This window comes from Erythranthe guttata, chromosome 1 (assembly GCF_056151865.1).
Source record: "Erythranthe guttata isolate IM_541 chromosome 1, IM_541, whole genome shotgun sequence".
Classification (NCBI taxonomy): Eukaryota; Viridiplantae; Streptophyta; class Magnoliopsida; order Lamiales; family Phrymaceae; genus Erythranthe; species Erythranthe guttata.
The window spans coordinates 3,327,414-3,350,711 of NC_142533.1; the positions used below are offsets into that span (position 1 = coordinate 3,327,414).

A 23,298-nucleotide genomic window follows, 5' to 3' on the forward strand; every position below is an offset into this window, starting at 1 on the left:
CCCCAATATTAATTGATGACTTTATATGTAATTAAACCAAGGCTGCGGCTATATGCAATACTAATTCCACTTGTGCAAGACCAAATTAAAGAAATATTCCAAAAGATTTCATTTTATTAAGATGAAATGACAAATATACCCATAAATTAAATGGCTTTTGTTTGCTCATGCAAGACCAAATAACAAATAATAAAAAAATATGAAACAACTAAATTTCGACATTACGGTGTCGAATAAATATCCATAAATTCGACACCTTAATGTCGAAATTTAGTATTTTTGGACTAATTTGCTAATAGTAAATTTCGACACTAAGGTGTCGATATTTTACTCCAAAATCGACATCTCAATGTCGATTTTTACCTATAAAATTCGACATGTACATGTCGACTATGTGTGCGCGGGATTTTTTTTTTAAAAAGAAATATGAAACAACTAAATTTCGACATTAAGGTGTCGAATATATGTCCATAAATTCGACACCTTAATGTCGAAATTTAGTATATTTGGACTACTTTGCTAACAGTTAAATTTCGACACTAAGGTGTCGATTTTTTACTAGAAAAATCGACATCTCAATGTCGATTTTTGCCTATAAAATTCGACATGTACATGTCGACTGTGTCTGCACGGGATTTTTTTGGAAAAACGATATTCTAGCTAAAAAAACACATAAATGCATATTTTCTTGGGTTTTCCCACCGTACATTCTTCTATTTTGATGTCTTCTGACTCCATACTTACCATCTTTGTAAGATTTGTTGAGTTTTGATGATTTTGAATGTTTAGGTTTTGTGGGTTTATAGATGAGGAAGGAGAAAGGTTTTGATGGAGAAGATTTTGTAATAGGGTTTTTTTTGTTTTTGAGTTTTTGGTATTGCACATTTTGAATTTTCTATTTTTATTAACAAGTAAGGATATTATAGTATTTATACATTAAAAAATTTAATTTGATCTTGCACAAGTGGTTTTAGTCTTGCATATAGCCGCAGCCTTAAACCAAACATCAGGGGAAAATAATGTAATTTACCCAGTTAATCAAGGGTGAAACTAGCGAATTCCGAACCTGAAGGGAGTTGTGGCAGATTATACGAAAACCAAATTCTCGTAAATCAGAGAACATCCGTTGGCAAATTACAACAAATTTTACTTGTCACATTTTCCGAAATCACAACGAAAAAGCTGTACAAATACCATTGAATATAAAAGATTGTACCAGTAAACCGACTTCAAAGACTATCGTTAAATGTAGAATTTGCAGCAACAGATTATCGAGTATCGATACTATCAATTGCGAAGACGATTTCTTGCCCATGGCACTCCAGCTTGGCCACCAGCATTTCTCCTCTGTCCATTATTCTGTTGAGATAATCCCTTCATTCTCTGCTCCTTCATGTTAGCAAAACGAGAGTCTAGAGTTTGAGTAGGCTTCTTCTTCGGCATTACATTGCCTTGTTGCAATGGCTTCTGCAAATCCATAATATCACCAAAAATCAGTTTAATCCAATACTACCAGGGTTCAATAAAATTCTGAATAGGACCAATTAAACAGAAAAATTGAGACAGCGCACAACGAAACATAGCATGACTCTTTCACAGGTGTAATTGCAAATATACGCTGATGACCAATTATATACTGTCTGAATCTTTTACAGGAATAGAATATCAAGAATGTGTTACCTTCACAGTAAAGCCGCCTCCATTAGCAGCAACCTTTTTGACAGCCTGGCCCCCAAAGCTGCACCAACATAACAAATAAATATTGAAGATTGATAAAAAATCAGTCAGATATAATATTAACCAGGAAATAGAAGGTAGAATTCCGGGTTCAAACTCAACGGCCATTCTCGTATCTCGCATTTCATAACCGACTGTACAAAATAAACCAAACCAGGGCCCGTAATAGCCTATGAAAATTCACTAAAACGGTCTGAGATAAACGAGTGAATGGATCCAATCAGAAAGACCAAAATCTTTCGTAGGCTTTTGGGAGACAACTTTCGAATGAAGAATACGAGTGCCACTTCAAGCTAGTGAAAAGTCAATATCTGATATATCTATATCCAGTCTCCCGTGTGGACTCCAATTGGCCATCATTTGTAAGTTTCACATTTCAAAGGGCTCTATTGAATAGACATGCATTTGACCAGACCAATCGCAACAAACATAATTGCTACCCTATGAAATCCACAATTCCATTACTAAAACCATCAACATATGACCCCTCGCAAGTAAAACCCAGGATGGCAAAACTAGATGGTTGAGATGTTGAAAACAGACAGATTCTTTTAGGCCCCAACGAACACCAGGACCAAACAATCATCCCACTTAGTTGTTCCTTATGATTGCGAAATCTTGTCACACGACGAGTAACCAATCAGGTAAATGGAACAATTTTGAAGCTACCAATTTCAAGAGAATCATCCAATAGATCACACCTTCAAACAAGTCAATTTTTCAAAATGAAGCAACTGACACTGATCTTCCAGTTAGATATCATAATCTCAAAGTTCTCGAACAACGAGTGTACAAGATATTTGAGATTGATCTACTTGGACCGAAAAACTAAACAGATGCACCACCAAAATAATATGCAGTTATTAGCACTAATCACAGTTGAACTTCAATGATTTATGCTCCACTTATTCGACGGCAGAGCAATTTTCTTTGGCTTCACAGACAACCACAGTATAACTCTAAACTTTCTGCATGCATGCATTAGAAACCAACTTCCAGGAGGAGGAATACTATAACAATAGTGGCATCCTTTTTACGTGTTCAGTGAAATTTCACAACACGAAATCTTAGGTGCACCCCAACCTCTCCCTCCCCAAACAATATGCCGATTAACTGCATGCTTTTGAAAGTATACAAGCTGAGGACAAGGCAAAGTGAACAACAAAAGACCATATTACCTGTACCAAACCAAATCATCATTAATCCCACTAATATAGACTCGGAACAAGCTACAACATCAACTATTTTTCCAATTTCAGCAATATCACTATCTTCAACTAAAAATTACAATTGCCATGTTTAAACAATGATGTACCTTGGTTTGTTCACATTGAATTGTCTGCCTCGATTAAAAGGTCTGTTGCGAATTGGAGCAACAGCAGCTTTTCTAGCAGCCTCAGTTGCCAAAGGGAACTGGTTCCCCTGAAAGTTTTGGTTTCCTTGAAAGTTTTGGTTCCCCTGAAAGTTTGACCTCCTTCGAGCAAGAGCTCCCTGCCACATCATCATATGAAATATATCAGGTAAAAACGATGCTACGTCAAAAATAAAATATAAAACAAACGAAACGGACACAGAGAAAAATGGGAACCGAAAACTGACTTGAACAGATTGACTATATTTCTTTTGTTTTGCTACATACCTGTCTAAGAGATGATCGTGTGTCCATAAACGTCCGGGATTTGGAAGATTTATCTCGAGCAGCATAGTCAACAAATTTTTGACCTCGATTCTGAAAGGTTCAATTTAAAACTATTACAATGAGACGTTGAAAAATGGATATCAAGTAACCAAGTAAACAAGAAGTGTTAAAAGGGGTCATCTCACCGAAACTCTCTTAGGCTTTGTACCATCACTCTTTGACATTTTAATGATTTCATCTGAATAAAAAATCGAAGGAGTAAATAAGATATATCAAAACGGAATTTCCTAATATAGAGTAAATCAGAATACAGGATTTCTCATATGCATACAGCATACCTAATGTCATATCCATTTTCTTCTCGGTGAGCGCAATTGCTTCGTTAGTCAGGGGTTTAGCTGCCATCTGGAAGAGAAACAGGGCAAGCAAAATCCATCAATATATCCAGAACAGATAGCTTAAGAACTTTTTGACACCCAACAAGTTAGGACAAACGAACATCGGGTATATTTTCTTTTCGACTTAAATTATTCTTCTGACATTATTTCTTCTCAATAGATATTAACAGGATTTAAAGGACAAAAAAGAAAATCCAAGCAATCGCCAAAACATAGATGAATCAATTGAACAACTCTATCTCCAGAACTATGAACAGCTTCAACTGTGTTTCCACATAAAATTGATTTTTTACAAAATAAAACGTCGCGCTCAATTTCTTTTACTTCTATTCCTACAATTTCTGCCCTAAACAATCAAAATCACAAATTCAGTTCAGAGCTGCCGCCAGAATCATCACAAAACCCCAATTATGAAAATTAGGGTTTAAAATTTCAAAAAAAAAAATCCTACCGCAGCTCAATTAATGGAGCAAATCGGAACCCCCACACACTACTGATGAAGCATCAAATCAACGAGTTTGTGCGAAGAACAACACAGTATAATTAAACAATTAGAAGAAGGAGAGAAAGAAGAAGTTACCTGTTAACTAAGTTGCTGTTGAAAATTGAAATCCGAAAGGTGAAAGGAAAATTTTGAGCAAGACTAATGTTAGGGTTTGAAATTGAATAACAAGTTCCTAATGTCGGTTATATATATATATATATATATATATATATATATATGTGTGTGTGTGTGTGTGTGTGTGTGTGTGTGTGTGTGTGTGTGTGTGAAGAAACGGTGTGAGCTTCCAAGACTTGATATCCAAGAAAGTTTTGAGTAGGAATTTGGATTTTTTATTTTATTTTTATTCTTACACATAAAAAAGGAATGGAAATTTATGTTGATAAATTCTTTGCATACAAAAAAAATTATTATTGATAAAAGATTATCAAGAAAATAAGATAGCTTCCTTGTGTAATATGGTAATATATAGTGTTAAAGATGCTTTGGTTAAAACACTTCTTATTTTTTCAGTTTATTGCAATTAGTACCCCTCTATTATATCAATATTCTGAAAAATTACTTCATGTAATTTTATTGGCAAATATCCCCTTATGGTTTAATTTTTGGGCAAAGTTCACTTTGCACTCATGAATTATGGGATATGATGCATACACACCCCTCAATCACAAAAGGTACCAAATACACCCCTATATTTTTTGGTCAAACTTACAAAATCTAAGGATACTAGTTTTGTAATGTTTTCTTGAGCAATTACAATCTTTCCCCCCACATTTAGTCTATGGAAAAAATATGTGAATTTAGTACTTAGAAATATTTCAGCCAAAATAAAAAATACTACGATTAAAGGTGGGGTAAGATTACAAAACATCACTAAAAATTTAGTATGTGTATAGTACTATAATTCTTGAGCAATTCGTATTCAAAACATTCAAAACATATATGAAATTTTAGTACTTAGTCTATGGGGTAAGATTGTAATTGTTCAAGGAAACATTTTATATTTTTGTAAGTTTGACCAAAAAATACGAGGGAGGTATTTGGTACGTTTCGTAATTGAGGGGCGTGTATGTGACATAACTCATAATTCAATGGTGCAAAGTGAACTTTGTCCTTAATTTTTTTATCAATTAGTACCTTGTTTAGGGAGTTGCATGCAGTGGCGGAGCCACCCTTTGGCAAGGGTGGGCTCCAGCCCACTCTCATTATTTAAAAATTTATACTATATATTACATCTATATATAATTAGCCCCCCAAATAGTTTAATTTAGCCCACCCAAGTAATTTAGTTTAGCTTATCTATCAAAAAATTTATGTTATATTAGTTGAAGTTTATAATTTGTGGTTATTTTATGCTATTTTATGTTAATGAATATAAAAAAAATCGGGGGCGCTGCCCCCGAACCCCCGTCAATGTTAAGCCCACCCACCCAAGTAATTTAGTATAGCTTTTATGAGTTTAAGTTTATAAATTTGTACTTATTTTGTGCTATATTTTTATGTGAATGAATCAAAAAAAAAATTCGGGGGCGCTGCCCCCGAACCCCCGTTAATGTTAAGCCCACCCTGTCTCAAACTCCTGGCTCCGCCACTGGTTGCATGCTAAAAAAGTTGAATCATATGAGAATTTTGCAAATAAAATAACATTGGGCAAATTCTACTTTCCCCCATGTACTTTGGTTTGGTGTCACTTTACCTCATTGTACTCTCGATTTCATCGATTTGCCCATTGCACTTGAAAGTTGTCTCAATGAGCCCCCTGATGTTAGTTGTCAGATATTTAACCTTAACACCGTGTGGTCTAAACTATGAAATTACAAAAACGTCACCCCTCCCAGTTTAAATAATAATTAAAAGAACAAAACAATACAATAAAATAAAATAACTCAAGACAATGAGAAAGCATAGTCCACAACGGCAATCACAATTTATTTTTATTTTTATAATTATTTAAATTTGGAGGAGTGGGTTTTTTTGTAATTTTCAGATATTAGACCAAACGGTGTTAAGGTCAAAAGTTTGAAAACTGACATCGGGGTCACATTGAGACAATTTTTCAAATGCAGAGGGGCAAATCGATATAATCGATAGTAGAAGCAGGTAACGTGATATCGAGCCAAAGTACAAGGGGTGAAAGTGAAATTTACCCAATAACAAAAGGTAGTTTTTCAGTAATTCGATCTAACATAAGGGTACTAATTGCAATGAAGCCTTCTTTTTGGAATATACTTCAAACAAAATCATAATCCTTGGCATATATACTCACCACCAGGTCATGTTTCTTCAGCCATATAAAGCACTAAATAATAGCAATATATATATATATATATATATATATATATATATCAACAGATTCTGGTCGGAGATTATCAAACAGAGATACAACATGGAAGAAAAGCTAATCAAAGAAGCTGAAATTCCAAGTAAATGAGCTTCGAATACATATTAAAAAAAAAAAGGAAAGGAAAGGAGAATCATATATCTATGATATCTTATAATGAGTTGAAAACAGTTACAAAAGTATGGAAATAATTCGATAATAATTACTTGGATGACGGGTTTCCAGTAATCACAATTATTCACCGATTAGCAGGTGGCGAACATGTTGTATCTTGTGCCAGTCCTCCCCATTCGCTCTCTCGCATCTCCTTTCGAGTTCCGGGCATTTTTTCACAGTCAGATATCGGAGGTTTGTCATTCGTCGGATACTAGTCGGAAACGATGCTAGCTTCGGGCATTCTTTGATATAGATTTCCTCAAGAGAAGTCATATCGCCAAACCAGTCCGGCAATGAACTCAGCTGATGAAGGTTGTCTAGTTGTAGACAGTGGAGTGAGGATGAGAGGTGTTTCAAGGATTCAGGTAGACACTCCATCTTTGGAAGATTTTGCAACGATACTGTTTGAAGGCGGGGGATGTGTTTAATCTCCTCTGGCAGCTCCACAAGTTGTGGGCATTCGAATACGTACAATTCCTCCAGAGCGGTGAGGTGTTGCAACCAGTGGCGAGGCCAGAAAAAATTGCGAGGGGGGGCTTAAACATATCGGGGGTTCGGGGGCAGAGCCCCCGAAAAAATTTTTGCTATCAAAGAAATTTAAGATGAAAATTTGATTTGAATTTTTTTTCTCTCTATTTTCGTAAGATAATACCAAAACGAATCGCGAAAGTTAAAAATTACTATAAAAATCTAAGAAACATGAATATCAAGTCAATTATGAAATTTACACAATTGACTTATAATTAATATTCTTAAGATGAAAGAAAAGACATCAAACGTTAATTGATCGCCAGTGTACGTTCGATCGCCGGTGGGTAGCAATTTAACCGCCATTAATGCGCCTATGCAATAGAACAAAGTTTTTTTTTCTTTTTGAAATAACGAGAACTAAGTTGGGAAATAGAAGACGAAACAAGTTAGACATGAAGGGGGCTTTGAGAAGTGAGACGACTTTGAATAAGTGAACTTAACTAGAGTAAAAGTAAGGGCTCGTTCGGTTACTGCTATAAGGTTCTACTGACTAAATAGTAGGGGCTAATAGCATGTCCGATTGGCAAGATTCACACTTATTCGAAACCGCTACTAAAATCAAAGCCCGCTATTAGATGCTACTATTTCATTAAATTAGTAGCACCCCTCCCCCTGAGATTAATTTAATAGGGGGTGACTAAAAAGGAAAAAGACAGTTTTATCCTTAAAATCATATTTTATTATTGTAAACTAAGTGGTTTTATAGACAATTCATATATAATAACCGATTTTAACAATTTAATAGAAAATCTAATCTAAGAAATCGAACATGCTACTAACTAATTAATTAATTAGTCAGTAGAGAGTTAATCTAATCTCATGTAATCCAATCTAATCCAATATAGGAAACCGAACGAGCCCTAAGTGGATAAAATAATATAATTGGGTAGGCAAAAAAAAAAAAAAAAAAGGAATATATATATATATATATATATATATATATAGTAGGGAAAAATTTTGAAGTGAGGGGGGGCTTGAGTCCACCCTAGCCCTTGGGTGGACTCGCCCCTGGTTGCAACCCTTGTCCGGGCAGAGATAGTTCACCGGCCGCATTGCAGATAGCCAATGACTTGAGGTTGGTGAGGCTTTGCAGTGTCTCCAGTGCAAGAGTACACGTCCCGACAGTATCTTCCTCGAAGCCAACTAAAAGCTCAGTGAGATTGAGCAAGTCCGCCTTGGGCACAGAAGCCAGTAATAGTATCCCGCACTTCAATATCTTCAACTTTTTAAAGGACGTCGAGAGTGGTGGCAGTATTAACGAAGAGCAACCTTCAACGCATAGCTCCTCGAGATTTGGGAATGCTTCAAGTGATCCCATCGTCACTTGCTCTTTTATCAATCCTCTGATGTTGGGGATATTCCATAAATTCAGTGTTTCCAAAGATGGGAACGGTTGTGATGGGCTTAATAGTGAATTTCCACTTCGAACTACTGCTGCTTCCTCAAGAATGTACTCCAAATTCTCCATATGAGTTAAAATCAGTTTTTTAAGATGAGGCAACTCTCCGAGTTGTGGAAGATGCAAACAGTTATGACAACTTATTAGAATAATTTTGACTAGTTTGTCTAGAGTTGAATTCGACATCCAAACTGGAAAGCACCTACCCTTGAATCCCCTTACACCTAAAGTTTCAAGATTTGGATGAGGTTCAAGTGCCTCCAACAACTTCTCATCCATTTCTATACCTTCTTCCCATGATCTTACTAAATACTCGGCATTATTTCCCCAATTCAAAAACAAACGACGGAGATTTTCTTTTTTACCAAGATTTGCTTTCTTTGCATCAATAGGGTCTTCCACCCTATCCAGATGATGAATTTTAAGATTGCCGCCCAGCTTCAACCATTGCAATTCCTCAAGTCCTTGACCTCTGTCACGACCCACTACGAACACACTCAATGTTTGAAGGCGTGTTAGTTCTCTAATTTTAGATGGCATCTCCCTTAATGCGTCACAATTTTCCAAGAATAGATGACGGAGATTAATTAAGTACCTCATCTTCTTCGGTAAAGCCTCCAGCTTTTTGCAACCATCCAAATTCAAAACATGCAAGTTCCATAGACTACATACTGAGTCGGGTAGCCTACGAATTTCAGTTCCAGACAAATTCAAGTTTCGCAAATGTTTCAAATTGCATACTGCAGAAGACAATTCATTCATTCCTGTCTTACTTGCATCTAATATTCTCAAACTGAAAAAGTTTTTTAAGATGAAAGACATATCCATCTCTGATTTATAACTCGAAGGGAAGGCCACAAACTTTTTTCGTAAATTTACCTGGCGGATTTTGCTGTGAGATGCACTTCTGACATTCGTCCTTTGGACTTGTGCTCCGGGAATTTTGTTCTCCATGATTGACTGGGCGAGGTCATGAAGAAAATCATGCATAATCAAAGTGGTTGTATCTGCATCAGAATCATATTGCAAAATGGATCTCAAAATTAGCTCATCACATATATCATTGCCAACATCCTCCGCTTCCAGTGTTCCGCTTGATGACATATATCCATGCGCCATCCACATATAAATCAATTCTTGTTTCTTAATACGAGAACCCTTGGGAAAGATAGCGCAATAAGCGAAACATTGTCTCAACGCCAAAGGAAGATGGTGGTAACTCAATCTCAAGGCTGGCAGTATCGAATATTCTTCTTGTGGTAGTTCCCATATTTCACTCTCTTTGACATGATTCCAATCCTTCTCTTCCCTCTTAAAACGCAATAGACCTCCAAGCGCCTTAGCAGCCAAAGGAACACCAGCACACTTGTTCGCAATCTGCTTCCCAATGGCTTCCAGCTTGGGAAATCGCTCGTTCTCCTGTCCGAATGCGCGTTCTCGGAGCAGCATCCAACAGTATCGTTTCGACAACCCCGTCAACTGATGTGATGGAAGCGTTCTCATTATATCAGCAACTTTTTGAAGGCGTGTGGTGACGATAATCGAACTCCCATTCGAGCCACATGCAACAACTTTTTTCAACTCACACCACTTCTCTTGATCTTCGTTCCACACATCATCCAATACAAGCAAGTACCTTTTGTTGTTCAGCAACTGCCAGAGTCGACGCTGTAAAGTGTCCAAGCGCGACAAGTCCGGAGCACTGTCAGCCCGAGATTCGATCATGGCTTTCACCAAGGTCTTGAGATCGAAATTATCAGAGACACAAACCCAAATTCTTACGTCGAAATGGTCAACGACCCGTCGATCGTTGTAGACTAATTGAGCGAAAGTAGTCTTGCCAAGTCCTCCAACACCAATAATGGGCAGGATGGAGATTTCGTCGTTGTCGTTGACCTGGTTGACCAAGATGTCGACAATCTTCTCCGCGTCTTCTTCTCTACCATAAACTTGACGATGAGACTCGTTCAGAATGGAACCGGTCTCACGTGTGGCAGCCACCTCGATTGGCCTCTCTCGAAACGCCATCTCGCGCAAATGGAACTTTGCGCGCTCTGCAGCAACCTCGTCCAATTTTTGTGAAACTTCGTTTATCCTTGTCCCGATTTTGTGCCGGAAAAGAATCTGGTTCGGCGTGTAGCGGCCGAATTTGCTGTTTTTCTGCTTCAGCTTAGAGGTTTCTGTTGCATACTCATCCAATAAGTCATCAATCTCGTACATAAGTTCGTTAAGCTTGAGTAGCCAATCCTGAATGGGCTTGCTTTCGATTTGCTTCATTTCAGCATCTTCGACCACTGCTTGAACGGTGGAAAGTGTGCTCGACAGCTTCTTCATCTCCTCACCGACACCCGTAATCAGTGCAAACTCATCTTCGATCAGTGTGCTCAGGTTTGCAAGAACTACTTGAAGCAATGCCTCTGCCATTTCTCAACCAATAATTAAAATGCAGAAAAACTCTGAGATTTCCTTTTTCTTTTTCTTTGTTTTTTTTTTGTTTGTGATTGGGAGCTTAATTATATGCAGATAGATCTTGATGTTTTTATCAGACCAAATGCATTTGGAGGAGTCAAACATCAAATTGCCGACATGTTTAAGAATGTGATGTGTTGGAAATAAAATAGTAATATTTTGTTTGAATAAGTTGATCTATCTAACCACTCTTTTGTTTCAAATCAATTAAAAAAAGAAAAACATAACCACTCTTGGGCAATGCATGCATGAAAAATACAAAAACCTTTTTTGCATTTTCTATTGCAACTTGCAAATTATTATTATTATTTTTTTTTCCTATTGGTGCAGGTGAGATTTGAATTGACGGTGGAAATTGGGGAGATAGGTTAGGTAGTTGAGTTTTTAGAATATATTTTGTTTTAGCTTAAAGTTTATTGTAGGGTAAATTATTGTCGGTGTGTGAGGTACGGTCAAATTACGAAAAAAAACTCTCATGTTTGAGTAATTCGGTTACACATTATTATTATTATTGCAGCAGCTGGTTTTTCAGCTGCTGGTAGTTTGTCGTGAATAACTGTAATCACTCGTCTAGAATTTTATTTTCCGAGCATTTTGGCTTCGACCCAATCATAATCAGTTGTCGCCATAGATCCACTTCTCGGAATTGCTAGTGTAACCGACCAACTCCTCGGGCTTAAACCATAGGTTGATTTCATCCTTAGCTGTCTCAGGTCCATTACTACCATGAATTATATTTCTGTAATAAAAAAAATAAAAAAATGTTCGGTATTACGACAAGTTTAATGAACAATGAAACAAAGAAATTTTAGTTCCATAATTTTAGAGGAATTTACCTTCCAACCACAACAGCTAAATCTCCTCTGATGGTTCCAGGTTCCGATTTCTGAGGAACGGTAGCTCCGATGAGTTTACGGCCGTATTTGATCACTCCTTCACCTTCCCAAACATGTCGGTACATATTATATATACTTTGTTAAACAATATTTTTTTTAATTAATGATCATGTATCCAAATAAGATGAAGGAGAGGAGATAATAGAGATTGTACGAAGTATTAACCATATAAAAAGCTACTAATACGTATAAGTATCCCAAAAATCAATCCTTTAGATCAGATTTACGGTGAAAGATTCAATAGAGAGAGTTTTGTAATAAATACCAATCCTCTTTGCACTCCATCGGGCTTAATGGCAATAAAAGTTCGCTCGAGCTGCCCGAAACCTTGTTGGCCAGAACAAGGAAAAGAGCGGGCGAACACTAGAATACAATTTCGAAAAACAAAAAAGAAGTCCATAATTTTACACAAGTATCGAAAATGACGAGAAAAAATTCCATACAAGCAAAGGCTATATATAAATCCAAGTTAATTTACAAAGAGGTGTTGGTAACTTGGTATTGCATGGTTGCCATACAAGGAATGCTACTATTGTTCACCAATTTGCAGGTGGGGAATATGTGAGATCTTGTGCCAGTCCGCCCCCGTTTCTCTCTCACATCTCCTTTCCAATTCCGGGCACTCCCTCACAGTCAGAAACCGGAGATTTGTCATTCCTCGGATACTAGCTGGAACCGATGCTACATTCGGGCATATATAAATACCCAGAGTTAAAAGAGATGTCAAATCACCCAACCAGTCCGGCAGCGAACTCAGCTGAGGTAGGCCGGTTAGGCTTAGATATTCGAGCGACGACGAGAGGTGTCGCAAGGCTTTGGGTACACGTACCATCTTTGGAAGATAACGTAGGTATACCTTTCTAAGGCAGCTGAGGTGGTTAAAACCCTCGGGCGGCAACTCTTCAAGTTCTCGGCATTTGAATATGTGTAGTTCCTCCAAAGCAGTGAGGTATTGCAGCCCTTGTTCGGGCAAAGAGAGGTCGTTTGCATATGCTCTGCAAATCCCTAATAGCTTGAGATTCGTAAGGCTTTGCAGTGCCTCGACTGTGATGGTACATGTCTCGACGCTGTTCTCTTCAAAGTCAACGGAAAGATTGGTTAGATTGTGGAGGTCCGCCTTGGACAACGAAGCCGCTAAGAGTATCCCGCAATTCAATATCTTCAACTTCTTGAAGAAGGTCGAGAGTGGCAGCAGTGTTAACGAAGAGCAACCTTCAACGTATAGATACTCGAGATTCGGGAATGCTTCGGTTGATCTCGTCGTCGCTTGCTCTTTTACAAATCCTTTGATTTTTGGGAGAAACCTCAAGTAGAGTGTTTCCAGAGATGCGAACCGTCGTGGGCTTCCGCTTTGAACTACTTCCTCCTCCTCAATAACGTACTCCAACCTCGCCATATTATATAACGTCAAGGTTCTAAGACGAGGTAGCTCACCAACTTGCGGAAGACGCAAACATTTATGACAAAATGATATCTCGATCCCGACTAGTTTGTTCAGAGTTGAACTCGACATCCAAACTGGAAAACACCTACCCCTGAATCCCTTTATATCTAAAGTTTCGAGATTTGGGTGAGGCTCAAGTGCTTCCAACACCTTCTCGTCTATAGCTATATCCTCTTCCATCGATTCCCATAACCAGTGCAACTTCAAATGAAGAAGGTTCGTTTTCTCGGCAAGATTCGCTTTCTTTGCATCCATAGGGTTTTTCACTCTCTCTAGATGACTAAGTTTAAGTTTGCCGCCGAGGTTCGAGCGTTGCAATTCCTCAAGTTCGTCACCTCTATCACCACCACCCACTACAAACTGACTCAACGTTACGAGATTCGTAAGTTCTCTAATTTTGGATGGCATCTCCCTCAACGAGTCACAATCTTCCAAAAAGAGATGACGGAGATTAACTAAGTACCTCGTTTTCCTTGGCAAAGCCTCGAGATTTTTGCAGCCATCCAAATTCAATACATGCAAATTCCACAGACTACATAGTGACTCGGGTAGGCTGCATATCTCAGTTCCCGACAAATTCAAGTGTCTCAAATGTTTCAAATTGCCCACTGCGGAAAGCGGTTCGTTTATCCTTGACTTACTCGCATCTAATACTCTCAAACGAGAAAAGTTTTTTAAGATGAAGGACATGTCCATCTCGATTTGATTACTCGTACGAAACGCAATGATTTTTTTCCGTAAATTTACCTGGCGGATTTTATTATCAAATGCACTTCCGACATTTGTCCTTTGGACTTGCCTTCCAGGAATTTTGTTCTCCATTATTGAGAGGGCGAGATCGTGAAGAAGGTCATGCATAATCAAATCGAGTTTTCTTGTAACCGGATTTGGAACATAATGCAAAAGGGATCTCAAAACTAGCTCGTTGCATACTTCATTGCCGACATCCTCGACTTCCAACGCTCCCCTCGATGAAATATATCCATGCGCCATCCACATAAAGATCAGTTCTCGTTTCTCAATACGAGAATCCTTCGGAAAGACTGCACAATAAGCAAAACACGGTCTTAATGCTAAAGGAAGATGACGATAACTCAACCTCAGAGCCGGCAGTATCAGAGTTTCTTCCTCCGGTAATTCCCATATTTCACTTTCTTTCACGTAATTCCATTCCTTCTCGTCTCTTTTAAACCGCAACAAACCTCCGAGCGCCTTGGCAGCTAAAGGAACACCAGCGCACTTGTTCGCGATCTTCTTTCCAATGGCTTCCAGGTTGGGATATTCCTCTCTCTCCTGTCCGAATGCACGTTCCCGCATCAGCATCCAACAATTCTCGTCCGACAACCCCGTCAACTGATGTGATGGAAGTGTTCTCATAATATCGGCAACCTTTTTGAGGCGTGTGGTGACGATAATCGAACTCCCGGTCGAGCCACACGCCACAACTTTTTTCAACTCGCACCACCTCTCTTGATCTTCGTTCCAAACATCGTCCAGTACAAGCAAGTACCTCTTGTTGTTCAACGCCCCCCAGAGGCGGCGTTGTAAAGTGTCCAAGTCCGAAGCACTTTCGGACGACCAAGACTCAATCATGGCTTTCAACAAAGTCTTGACGTCGAAATTGTCGGAGACGCAAACCCAAATTCTTTTTTCGAAATGGTGAACGACACGTTCATCGTTGTAGACCAATTGAGCAAACGTCGTCTTGCCAAGGCCTCCAACACCGATGACGGGCAGGATGGAGATTTCTTCATTGTCGTTGACCTGGTTGACCAAGATGTCAACAACCTTCGCCGTATCTTCTTCCCTACCATAAACCTGAGACTTATTCATAACGGAACCAGTCTCACGTGCGGACGCGGCGGCGGCCACCTCGGTTGGCCTCTCCAGAAAAGCCATCTCGCGTAAATGGAACTTTGCACGCTCAGCAGCAACCGCGTCCAATTTTTCTAAAACTTCATTCATCCTTGTCCCGATTTTGCGTCGAAACAGAAGCTGCATCGGTGTATAGCGACCGAATCTTCTGTTTTTCTGCTTCAGTTTAGAGATTTCTGTTGCATACTCATCCAATATGTCGTCGATCTCGTAGATAAGGTCGTTAAGCTTGAGTAGCCAATTTTGTACGGCCTTGCTTTCAATCTGCTTCATTTCAGCATCTTCGACCACAGCTTGAATGGTGGTGAGTGTGCTCGAGAGCTTCTTCATCTCCTCGCCGACACCAGTAATCCTTCCAATCTCTTCTTCGACCAATGTGCTCAGTTTTCCAAGAACTATTTGAAGGAATGCCTCTGCCATTTCTCAACTTATTGAAATGCAGATTTTTCTTCTTCGTTTTTCCTTTTTTTTCCGGCTGGTCGTTTGGAATGTGAGAAGATAGGTAGGGGGTTATGCAGATCAGACCAAATGAATTTGGAGTGCGCCTATATAGTCAAACAATAAATTGTCAGTCAGCTGAAAAATTCAATTATTGGCTTTGACAAAATACTATTGCTTAATGAAAACTAAGATTTAGTTAATGGTGTTCCAGTATTCCACTTGCAGAAAGTCTTCACATTGTCATTTTCATCGCCCAATTTTATTAATCAAAATTACAGATGCAAACAGCAGTGAATGAGAAAGAAAGTCGACATTTTCGCTGCGTTCACACGACAACACCGGACGTTTTCAAGGCTCTAAAACATCTCTCTTGTATCTTAGAAATAAAATACTGCACCCCGTCTGAAAATTACTATTTTTCTTCTTTATTTATGTAACTCATTAGTATTTATATTTCTTTTATTTTACACAATAAAAGAGATATTTGTACCTGTTTATAAAGATTTGTACCTGAAAGGCTAAAAAACCCTCAAGATCAGTTAGCAGATTCCTGGAAATAATTGAAGTTCTCGTGTAAAAGAAAGGAGAATCGACCGATAACAAGATTCAAAAATGTGACGACTGAAGTCGTAAAAATAGAAATCCGGTTACACATTATTATTATTATTATTATTATTATTGCAGCAGCTGATTTTTCAGCTGCTGGTAGTTTGTCGTGAATAACTGTAATCACTTGTCTAGCATTTTATTTTCCGACCATCTTTGCTTCCACCCAATCATAATCAGTTGTCGCCGTAGATCCACTTCTCGGAATTGCTAGTGTAACTGACCAACTCCTCAGGCTTAAACCATAGGTTAATTTCATCCTTAGCTGTCTCAGGTCCATCACTACCATGAATTATATTTCTGTAATAAAAAAATTTAATTGTTTGATATTAGGACAAGTTTAATGAACAATGAAACAAAGAAATTTTAGTTCCATAATTTTAGAGAAATTTACCTTCCAACGACAACAGCTAAATCTCCCCTGATGGTTCCAGGTTCCGATTTCTGAGGATCGGTAGCTCCGATGAGTTTACGGCCGTATTTGATCACTCCTTCACCTTCCCAAACCTGTCAGTACATAATATATACTTTGTTAAACAATCTTTTTTTTTTAAATTTATCTGCAGATAAATAATATGAGGGGCAGAGTTCTAACCATGGCGAGGACTGGTCCGGAGCTAAGGAAATCGCACAAGCCATTAAAGAAAGGTCGTTCCTTAAGGTCGTGATAATGCTTCTCAGCGAAGCTCTTTGAAGGAATCACAATCTTAACAGCAACAAGCTTAAATCCTTTTCGTTCAAATCGGGCGATAATTTCTGAAATCTGATACGAACAGAGATTTTGTCAGAATGTGCCAAACTATCATGTATCCAAATAAGACGAAGAGGAAGAGAAATAGAGATTGTACGAAGTATTAACCATATAAAAAGCTACTAATAAGTATCCCAAAAATCAAGCTTTTAGATCAGATTGAAGGTGGAAGATTTAATAGAGAAAGTTTTGTAGTAAATACCAGTCCTCTTTGCACTCCATCGGGCTTGATGGCAATAAAAGTTCGCTCGAGCTGCCAGAAAAACAGATAAACGAAGTGTCGGTCAGCAAAGTAGAATGAGCAACAAATAGTAACTGACATATGAAATAATATCAAGGCAGTAGGATGTATATACCTCTGCAGCATGAGCCTCTTGTTCTCGGAGCATAAAAGCTGTAGTACAAAGGAAAAGACGACAAATTTAGATGAGAATTAGCAGTTGAAAGATGCGCGGATCCAGAGTCATTCATTTCACTAAGCGATTTAACTACTTCTTTATGAACTAAAGGAAACAACCCGTAATAATTTTTTCAAAAAGATAAATGAAGCACATATACGAAATATTACACAAAGACGTGTTTTATAGGGAAAAGTGAGTTGTTTAAAACCTGCTGCTGAAAGGGTAAGGGCACCAGAAATCCATCCCCTGTATGCATTTCCTGACTCGGACGCACCAAATGAAGCTAGGGATGCCACTCTTCCTCTGCTTGAAACTGCAGCTGCTGCAGCTGCTGCTCGCCCTCCTGAAATCCAAAAAAATTAATTAGCTCGTTTTTTTTTCTGACTTTGGTGCATTAGATTGGCACGTTTTTACAATTTAACATGCTATTCCAACAAAATCGTAATATAATCCATATGACAAGCTAATGGAATCTAAATATAAGGGAAAATGTGTGTTGGAGTAGGAACATAATCTATACCCCCATGACCACCACCATCACTGAAGTGACAATATAACAATTGTATGTGATTTATACCAGCGAGTTTTGACTAAAATCGACCACAGATGTCGATTACCCTCGATTCCGGACACAAAGATGCATGGATATATACGAGAAAAACGGAAAATAGTGGACCGGACAAAGCCAAGGGACCCAATTAACCTCTTCACAGATCAATTTTTTCAAGTCTACAATCGTAAAACGGGACATCCGCATTACCAAAGAAACATAAAAACTCCAAGAGTTTCAACCTAAAAATGCTCCTTTTTTTTGTGTGTGCGCAAGATCGGAGCACCAACTACCAACTAATATATCAACAACTCATCAACATATTGATGAACAAGCTCCAATGACACAAACGAACGCAATCGAAACTAAAATGAAATCAGAGATCCGATGTGCAACACAAATCATCAAGCATTCAGATTTATCAATCGAGATTTCGAGCTGAAAGTCTACACATTCAATCATTATCTCCAATAAAAAAAGGGAAAAAAACATATAAAAATTACCGGAAAACGAACGAGATGATTGCTTAGAAGCAGCAGAGATGAAAGACCTCGCAGATCTGGCAATCTGAGACCTCATTCTGGAAGAATAATTTCTCCGAAATTAAGGTATTTTTTTTTTCTTAGCGTCGGCTGAGTGAGAAAACTCAGTACTCTGCAAAGTGATATGAGTGGAAGGGGAAAGAGTGATGAGCTTTTTGATCTGCCTTTCCGTTACTAACGCCGTGTTTGGTGGTTGGTACAAATTTTGAAGTTTAAGCTAAATGTAGAAACATAATTTTAACACCGAGTAAAATCCTACCAAACAAGCCGTTAGAATCATAATGTTGACTAAAGAAAAAGTCAAGATTGATAAATCTTTCTAAACCGGCTGTTCCTGCCTGCCAAACGCACCTTTAGGAGAACAAATGCTGACAGAATAAATGTACTTGAATTTTTGACTAATGCCAAATCAAGGAACGCAGTAAGTGATTGTACAAGGTGCAGTGTAGTTTGTACCTTGGTGTGGAATATAGTAGCTGCAGCTTCACGCTTTTCGAGGAGTTGTTAAGCTGTCAGCTTTTAATTGGTTGGTTAGGTGAGAGCAAAACAAAGCCCTACCCGAATTATTGGGCCGGGTAAAGGGGGCCCAATCTGGTATCCAAAAAGAATATAGCCTTTTTTTGCAAATTGGTCCTTGGTATCAGAAAAGTGAGCTTTTTGGTCCATAATTTTGTGAGGACTTTTACATTTTCCTTTTCTTTATTAACTTTATGGAAAGAGAAGATTAAAGAATGAAGCTAAAAAGGTTCAATGATGCCATGGAACCTTCTTTTATAAACCATAAGAATTTTTTTTTCCTCTTATTTTGTGTTGTTTTATGAATAGTTTTAATAAACTCGCGAGTAGAGGTGAAGGTCGGACGAATTTGATCGAATCAATCTTTTCAAAAACATTTCATGCTTTTCGTTTCTTTTAATTACAAAATCAATTTCAATTTCAATTTTAAATTTTTTGGACGTCTTTTTAGATGAGGCGTCCAGTGTCTCTGGGAGGGCCGACACTTGAATGCGTGCAAATTTTCTGATAACTCCGATAATTGTTTGATTGATTGAATAGATCAGCTAACGACAATGTTAGTGGTACATTGATAATAGTGTTGATTAGAACGTCGTGCCTCGGTGGAACCGAGCGAAAGATGGAGAAACACCAAAAGTACGACGACAAAGAAAAATAAGAGCAATAATTTATGATGTTTTTCTTTGCGGCGGAAGCGTGAGACACTCACACAAGATTACAATATCTGTTATGTTAAGTAAACATTCATGATATCAGTCAATAAGAAAACAAGAACTAACACTCGAATTTAATTTTTATTTTAAAAAGATCCGATTTAAAACCCGTCACTAGAAATTAAAATTGCTATAACTTCCAGCATGAAATGAAATATGTACACTACACGCCAAATATTATCGGTGCAAAGATTCAGTTTCAGCCAATAAGACGACCACGTCAAATCTGGACAATATATACACGTAGAAACAATTTATGCCTTCTCCGAATCGTTAAGATCTTCAGAATTCGACGCCAATTTGCAGTCAGCCCTTAGTGCCTCCAACCATAAATCAACCTGACGAACACACAGAATACATTTTTTTTACATGTAAAAAAAAAAGGGGGAATGAAAACGAAAGCCAAAGGGCAAGAACGGCAAACCTGGATTTTAGATGCGCTGGAGCACTCATATCTGAGGCCATGACGTGTTAATAGATAAAAGCAATATCGAGTTTCCCCATCTTCTCGAGATAAGCAAGGGAGGGAACCAATTTCTACGATATCCGACAAGAAAGTCGAGTCCTGTGGACTTAAATCTGCAAAATAATTATATTCAAGAAACAATGGCAAAGTTGGAATTTAAGACTTTTCGAATTATTACATGTCGAGAGGAAGAAAATACATAACCAATACTTTGGAAGCTTCTACAAGTATAATATACCGGAAAAAAGCGCACGCAGTTATGGAAAACCGAGAGAATTGGATAATCGAGTACCTGTGGAAATCATATACAAATAGATACACGAACCATGAAGTACAATAAAACGAGGAAGCCAATCATCAACATCGGTATCGTCTATAGGAAGAGATTCTCCGGGTAATGCCGCCCATCTCTACCGAGAAAAGAACAGAGTACTATGAAGCAAAAAAAGAATAAAGATGGTCCCACAAGACAGGAATAGTCTTAAAAACGAGAAAGAACAACAATTGTACCGTTCGTAAGAACAGATAGCCTGATAGACGAGCAGATCTTAATATTTCATCAATATGCTCCAATCTGTATACATCAACAAAAAAAAAAAATTAGCAATCGAATTGATTATTTACAGAAGTTGAAAATCGAGAACGAAATATTGCTTACTGGGCTTTAAAGTGAGATTCCCTCTCTTCTAAAGCAGCTATTTCCGAACGAAGAGATTCCACCTCTACAACACTCAACACAACCTGCAGAGTTTATAAACAGTACGAGTTTCCGTAAAACCGATCGGAAACCGTATTTTTTCAACAGATTTACGAGATGCAAAATTAGAAATTAAATCGTACCTTATCCTGACCGTTTGCCCCTAATCTCCAAGACAGTCCCTTTAGACTAAACAAATTCAACATCGATGTTGCACTTCTTATTTTTTGTCGAGCCCACGTATGACTGTGAGACCTAAACTAAAGAAAATAAATATAATAAAAATCAATTTTCGATTGGTTCTTTTTTTGTTTAATCAAAATTCTTCCGAAAAACAAACTTACCTTAAATTTATGGCTGAGGATGTCTGGATTGGAAGAGTGTCTGAACCAGAAGTCGACGCTACGAAATAATCGGGAAGTACTTCTATTCCTCGAGGACCATCACCCATGAAGATTAAATTCACCGTAAAATCTATTACCAAATTACATTGTGAAATTAACATAAACTTCAAACTCACCAAAGATAATATCGCTTCGAAAATCAGATACGAGACCATAAACAGCATTAGTATCAATAATTTTCGTTGAAATATAAATATTAACTGGAATTTTCGTGATTTTCGTGATTAACCCATCAAAACATATGATCCTCAAAATTCATATTACAATTTAGCATCTCTAAGATCCTGAGCGAATCATCCCCAACCATATATTCAACGAGTATATCGTAAAAAAATTAAATAATTTTTTTTTTTTTACAGGGAATTCAGCCAACAGTTGAATTGACCAAACAAAAGTAAAACGAAGTACACATGATCTCAAACAAATCTCAATTCAACCCTGTCAAAACTTCCTAAAATTATGATTATTACATGTTCACAGTAAGGAAAAAATCATGAATAAATTACTGATGCTGCCACGATGTTTTTTTATTTTTATCTAGAATTAAAAAATAAAAATAAATACTAGGACTTGAGCTTAAATAATTAAATCACAAAATCAAAAAAAATACTATCTCGATTAATTATGACAACGAAAATTCAGACACGAGTTAAAAGGGAGAAGAATTTAAACCTTTGATCTGCAGATGATTAAACTCGCGAAGAAGAAGAAGAAAACTAAGGTAAAGTTCCTTGTCTCCTCGAAAAGTTGTCGTCGCAGAAGTTGATTATTGATGTGTGCTGGTGGGTTGTGGAAATGACGTGTTTACCTCTTGTTATATCAGCTAAATACGTCTTGCTTAGCGGGTAGTTTGGTAATTAGACATTGTCCATCTGGGCAAGCAATTATTAAATACTATTTTTTTATGTTATGCCGCGTTTGGTTAGAGGTGTTTTTTTAGATGCTTTTTTCCGATTCGGAATTTACATTGGATTGGTTCACAGCCAAACGGCCTTGTGTTGGACTAGGAGTAAACTCTGTGTTTGAAGGCCCATTTCATCATAGGTGGACTATAGCACTTATTATAATTTATAAAGAAGCCCAACTAAATGTATCTAACCAATGTGGCTTGAATGGAAACCGAACGGATCAGAACGGAATCAACACTTTAGAACGAGAAAAAATAATAGTTCGAAAGTGAAAAAGACTAATTTCAATCCCGATCCCTAAAATCTCGGAAAGTTTGTAGTTCATAATGAAAATGCTTGTTCCGAATAAAATCAGTGATGATCGAATTTTTTTATTTTACCTATTTCTTATGCATGTCCAAGTGTTATGATTTTATTTACTCGATAAGTGGGAACCACTTAGAGATTTTTTTGGGGGAGGAAGTTCAGTGAACTTATACGTATAAAAGCACCCACTCAAGCATGCCGATGTCACGACAGATGCAACGCAATGCACATATGTCGAGTGTTAGTCTTCAAAAGAAAAAAAAAAGGTATCCTCATTGTTGGCGTAAGCCCATCGACTAGAACATGTTTAACAGTTATATTACTTATTGAATTATCTCACAATTCTCGTAATATGTTACGATCGTTATAACTATAGTCCATATGTATGCGTTTGAATAGAACAACATTTATAGAATACCAAATGGTGAATTTCATTAAATACGAATAAAATTGTTTTACAATACTATTGAAAAATCACAGTCATAAATTGACTTTTTGGTCAACTATTTCAATAAAAAACTTAATTGGTAATTTCCATGGAATAATTAATTATCATAGATGTATCACAAATGAATTGTTAGGATTATAACACATTATGAGAATTGATTAT

General features: G+C 37.5%; 3 protein-coding genes and 1 pseudogene across 6 annotated transcripts; all 4 read right to left on the reverse strand.

Moving 5' to 3' along the window:
- Nucleotides 1–1,086: 1,086 nt before the first annotated feature.
- Nucleotides 1,087–4,687, reverse strand: LOC105973695 (uncharacterized). Of its 2 annotated transcripts, none has more exons than XM_012998727.2 (7): nt 4,355–4,687; nt 3,715–3,781; nt 3,562–3,614; nt 3,377–3,466; nt 3,053–3,228; nt 1,681–1,738; nt 1,087–1,467 (listed from the first exon to the last, which is right to left on the reverse strand). In XM_012998727.2, the coding sequence occupies exons 2-7, from the start codon at nt 3,779–3,781 to the stop codon at nt 1,288–1,290; spliced, it is 624 nt and encodes a 207-aa protein (XP_012854181.2). In that variant the 5' UTR covers nt 4,355–4,687; the 3' UTR covers nt 1,087–1,287. The 2 variants fall into 2 exon arrangements, with proteins under 2 accessions (XP_012854181.2, XP_012854182.2); XM_012998728.2 differs by having other exon boundaries at nt 4,226–4,614.
- A 1,997-nt stretch (nt 4,688–6,684) lies between these two features.
- LOC148772598 (disease resistance protein RGA2 pseudogene) lies at nt 6,685–11,353 on the reverse strand (annotated as a pseudogene). Its single transcript, XR_016032084.1, has 2 exons — nt 8,307–11,353; nt 6,685–7,309 (listed from the first exon to the last, which is right to left on the reverse strand). The product of XR_016032084.1 is annotated as a disease resistance protein RGA2 pseudogene (transcript).
- A 965-nt stretch (nt 11,354–12,318) lies between these two features.
- Nucleotides 12,319–16,734, reverse strand: LOC105973688 (putative disease resistance protein RGA4). Of its 2 annotated transcripts, none has more exons than XM_088817374.1 (2): nt 16,339–16,734; nt 12,319–15,932 (listed from the first exon to the last, which is right to left on the reverse strand). In XM_088817374.1, exon 2 carries the CDS (start codon nt 15,805–15,807, stop codon nt 12,598–12,600), a length of 3,210 nt encoding a protein of 1,069 aa, XP_088673500.1. In that variant the 5' UTR covers nt 15,808–15,932; nt 16,339–16,734; the 3' UTR covers nt 12,319–12,597. The 2 variants fall into 2 exon arrangements, with proteins under 2 accessions (XP_088673500.1, XP_088673496.1); XM_088817370.1 differs by having other exon boundaries at nt 16,319–16,378.
- On the reverse strand, nt 16,392–22,279 carry LOC105973692 (nucleoside diphosphate kinase 4, chloroplastic). Its single transcript, XM_088817411.1, has 15 exons — nt 22,147–22,279; nt 21,415–21,544; nt 21,214–21,325; nt 21,032–21,114; nt 20,884–20,947; nt 20,666–20,783; nt 20,332–20,486; nt 20,202–20,245; nt 18,640–18,716; nt 17,795–17,929; nt 17,542–17,579; nt 17,388–17,438; nt 17,030–17,197; nt 16,829–16,941; nt 16,392–16,734 (listed from the first exon to the last, which is right to left on the reverse strand). The coding sequence occupies exons 2-15, from the start codon at nt 21,519–21,521 to the stop codon at nt 16,611–16,613; spliced, it is 1,389 nt and encodes a 462-aa protein (XP_088673537.1). The 5' UTR covers nt 21,522–21,544; nt 22,147–22,279; the 3' UTR covers nt 16,392–16,610.
- Between the last annotated feature and the right edge of the window lie 1,019 nt (nt 22,280–23,298).

What these genes read in the sequence shown, in the direction of transcription:
- LOC105973692 (XM_088817411.1), bottom strand. Translation starts at nt 21,521, where the DNA reads ATGGGTGATGGTCCTCGAGGAATAGAAGTACTTCCCGATTATTTCGTA. An exon ending in GGGCAAACGGTCAGGATAAG is followed by an intron (nt 21,115 to 21,213) that starts GTACGATTTAAT and finishes TAAACTCTGCAG; the next exon opens with GTTGTGTTGAGTGTTGTAGA. An exon ending in TTTGTATATGATTTCCACAG is followed by an intron (nt 20,487 to 20,665) that starts GTACTCGATTAT and finishes ATTATTTTGCAG; the next exon opens with ATTTAAGTCCACAGGACTCG.
- LOC105973688 (XM_088817374.1), bottom strand. Translation starts at nt 15,807, where the DNA reads ATGGCAGAGGCATTCCTTCAAATAGTTCTTGGAAAACTGAGCACATTG.
- LOC105973695 (XM_012998727.2), bottom strand. Translation starts at nt 3,781, where the DNA reads ATGGCAGCTAAACCCCTGACTAACGAAGCAATTGCGCTCACCGAGAAG. An exon ending in GAAAATGGATATGACATTAG is followed by an intron (nt 3,615 to 3,714) that starts GTATGCTGTATG and finishes TTTTTTATTCAG; the next exon opens with ATGAAATCATTAAAATGTCA. An exon ending in TTCAATGTGAACAAACCAAG is followed by an intron (nt 1,739 to 3,052) that starts GTACATCATTGT and finishes ATGTTGGTGCAG; the next exon opens with CTTTGGGGGCCAGGCTGTCA.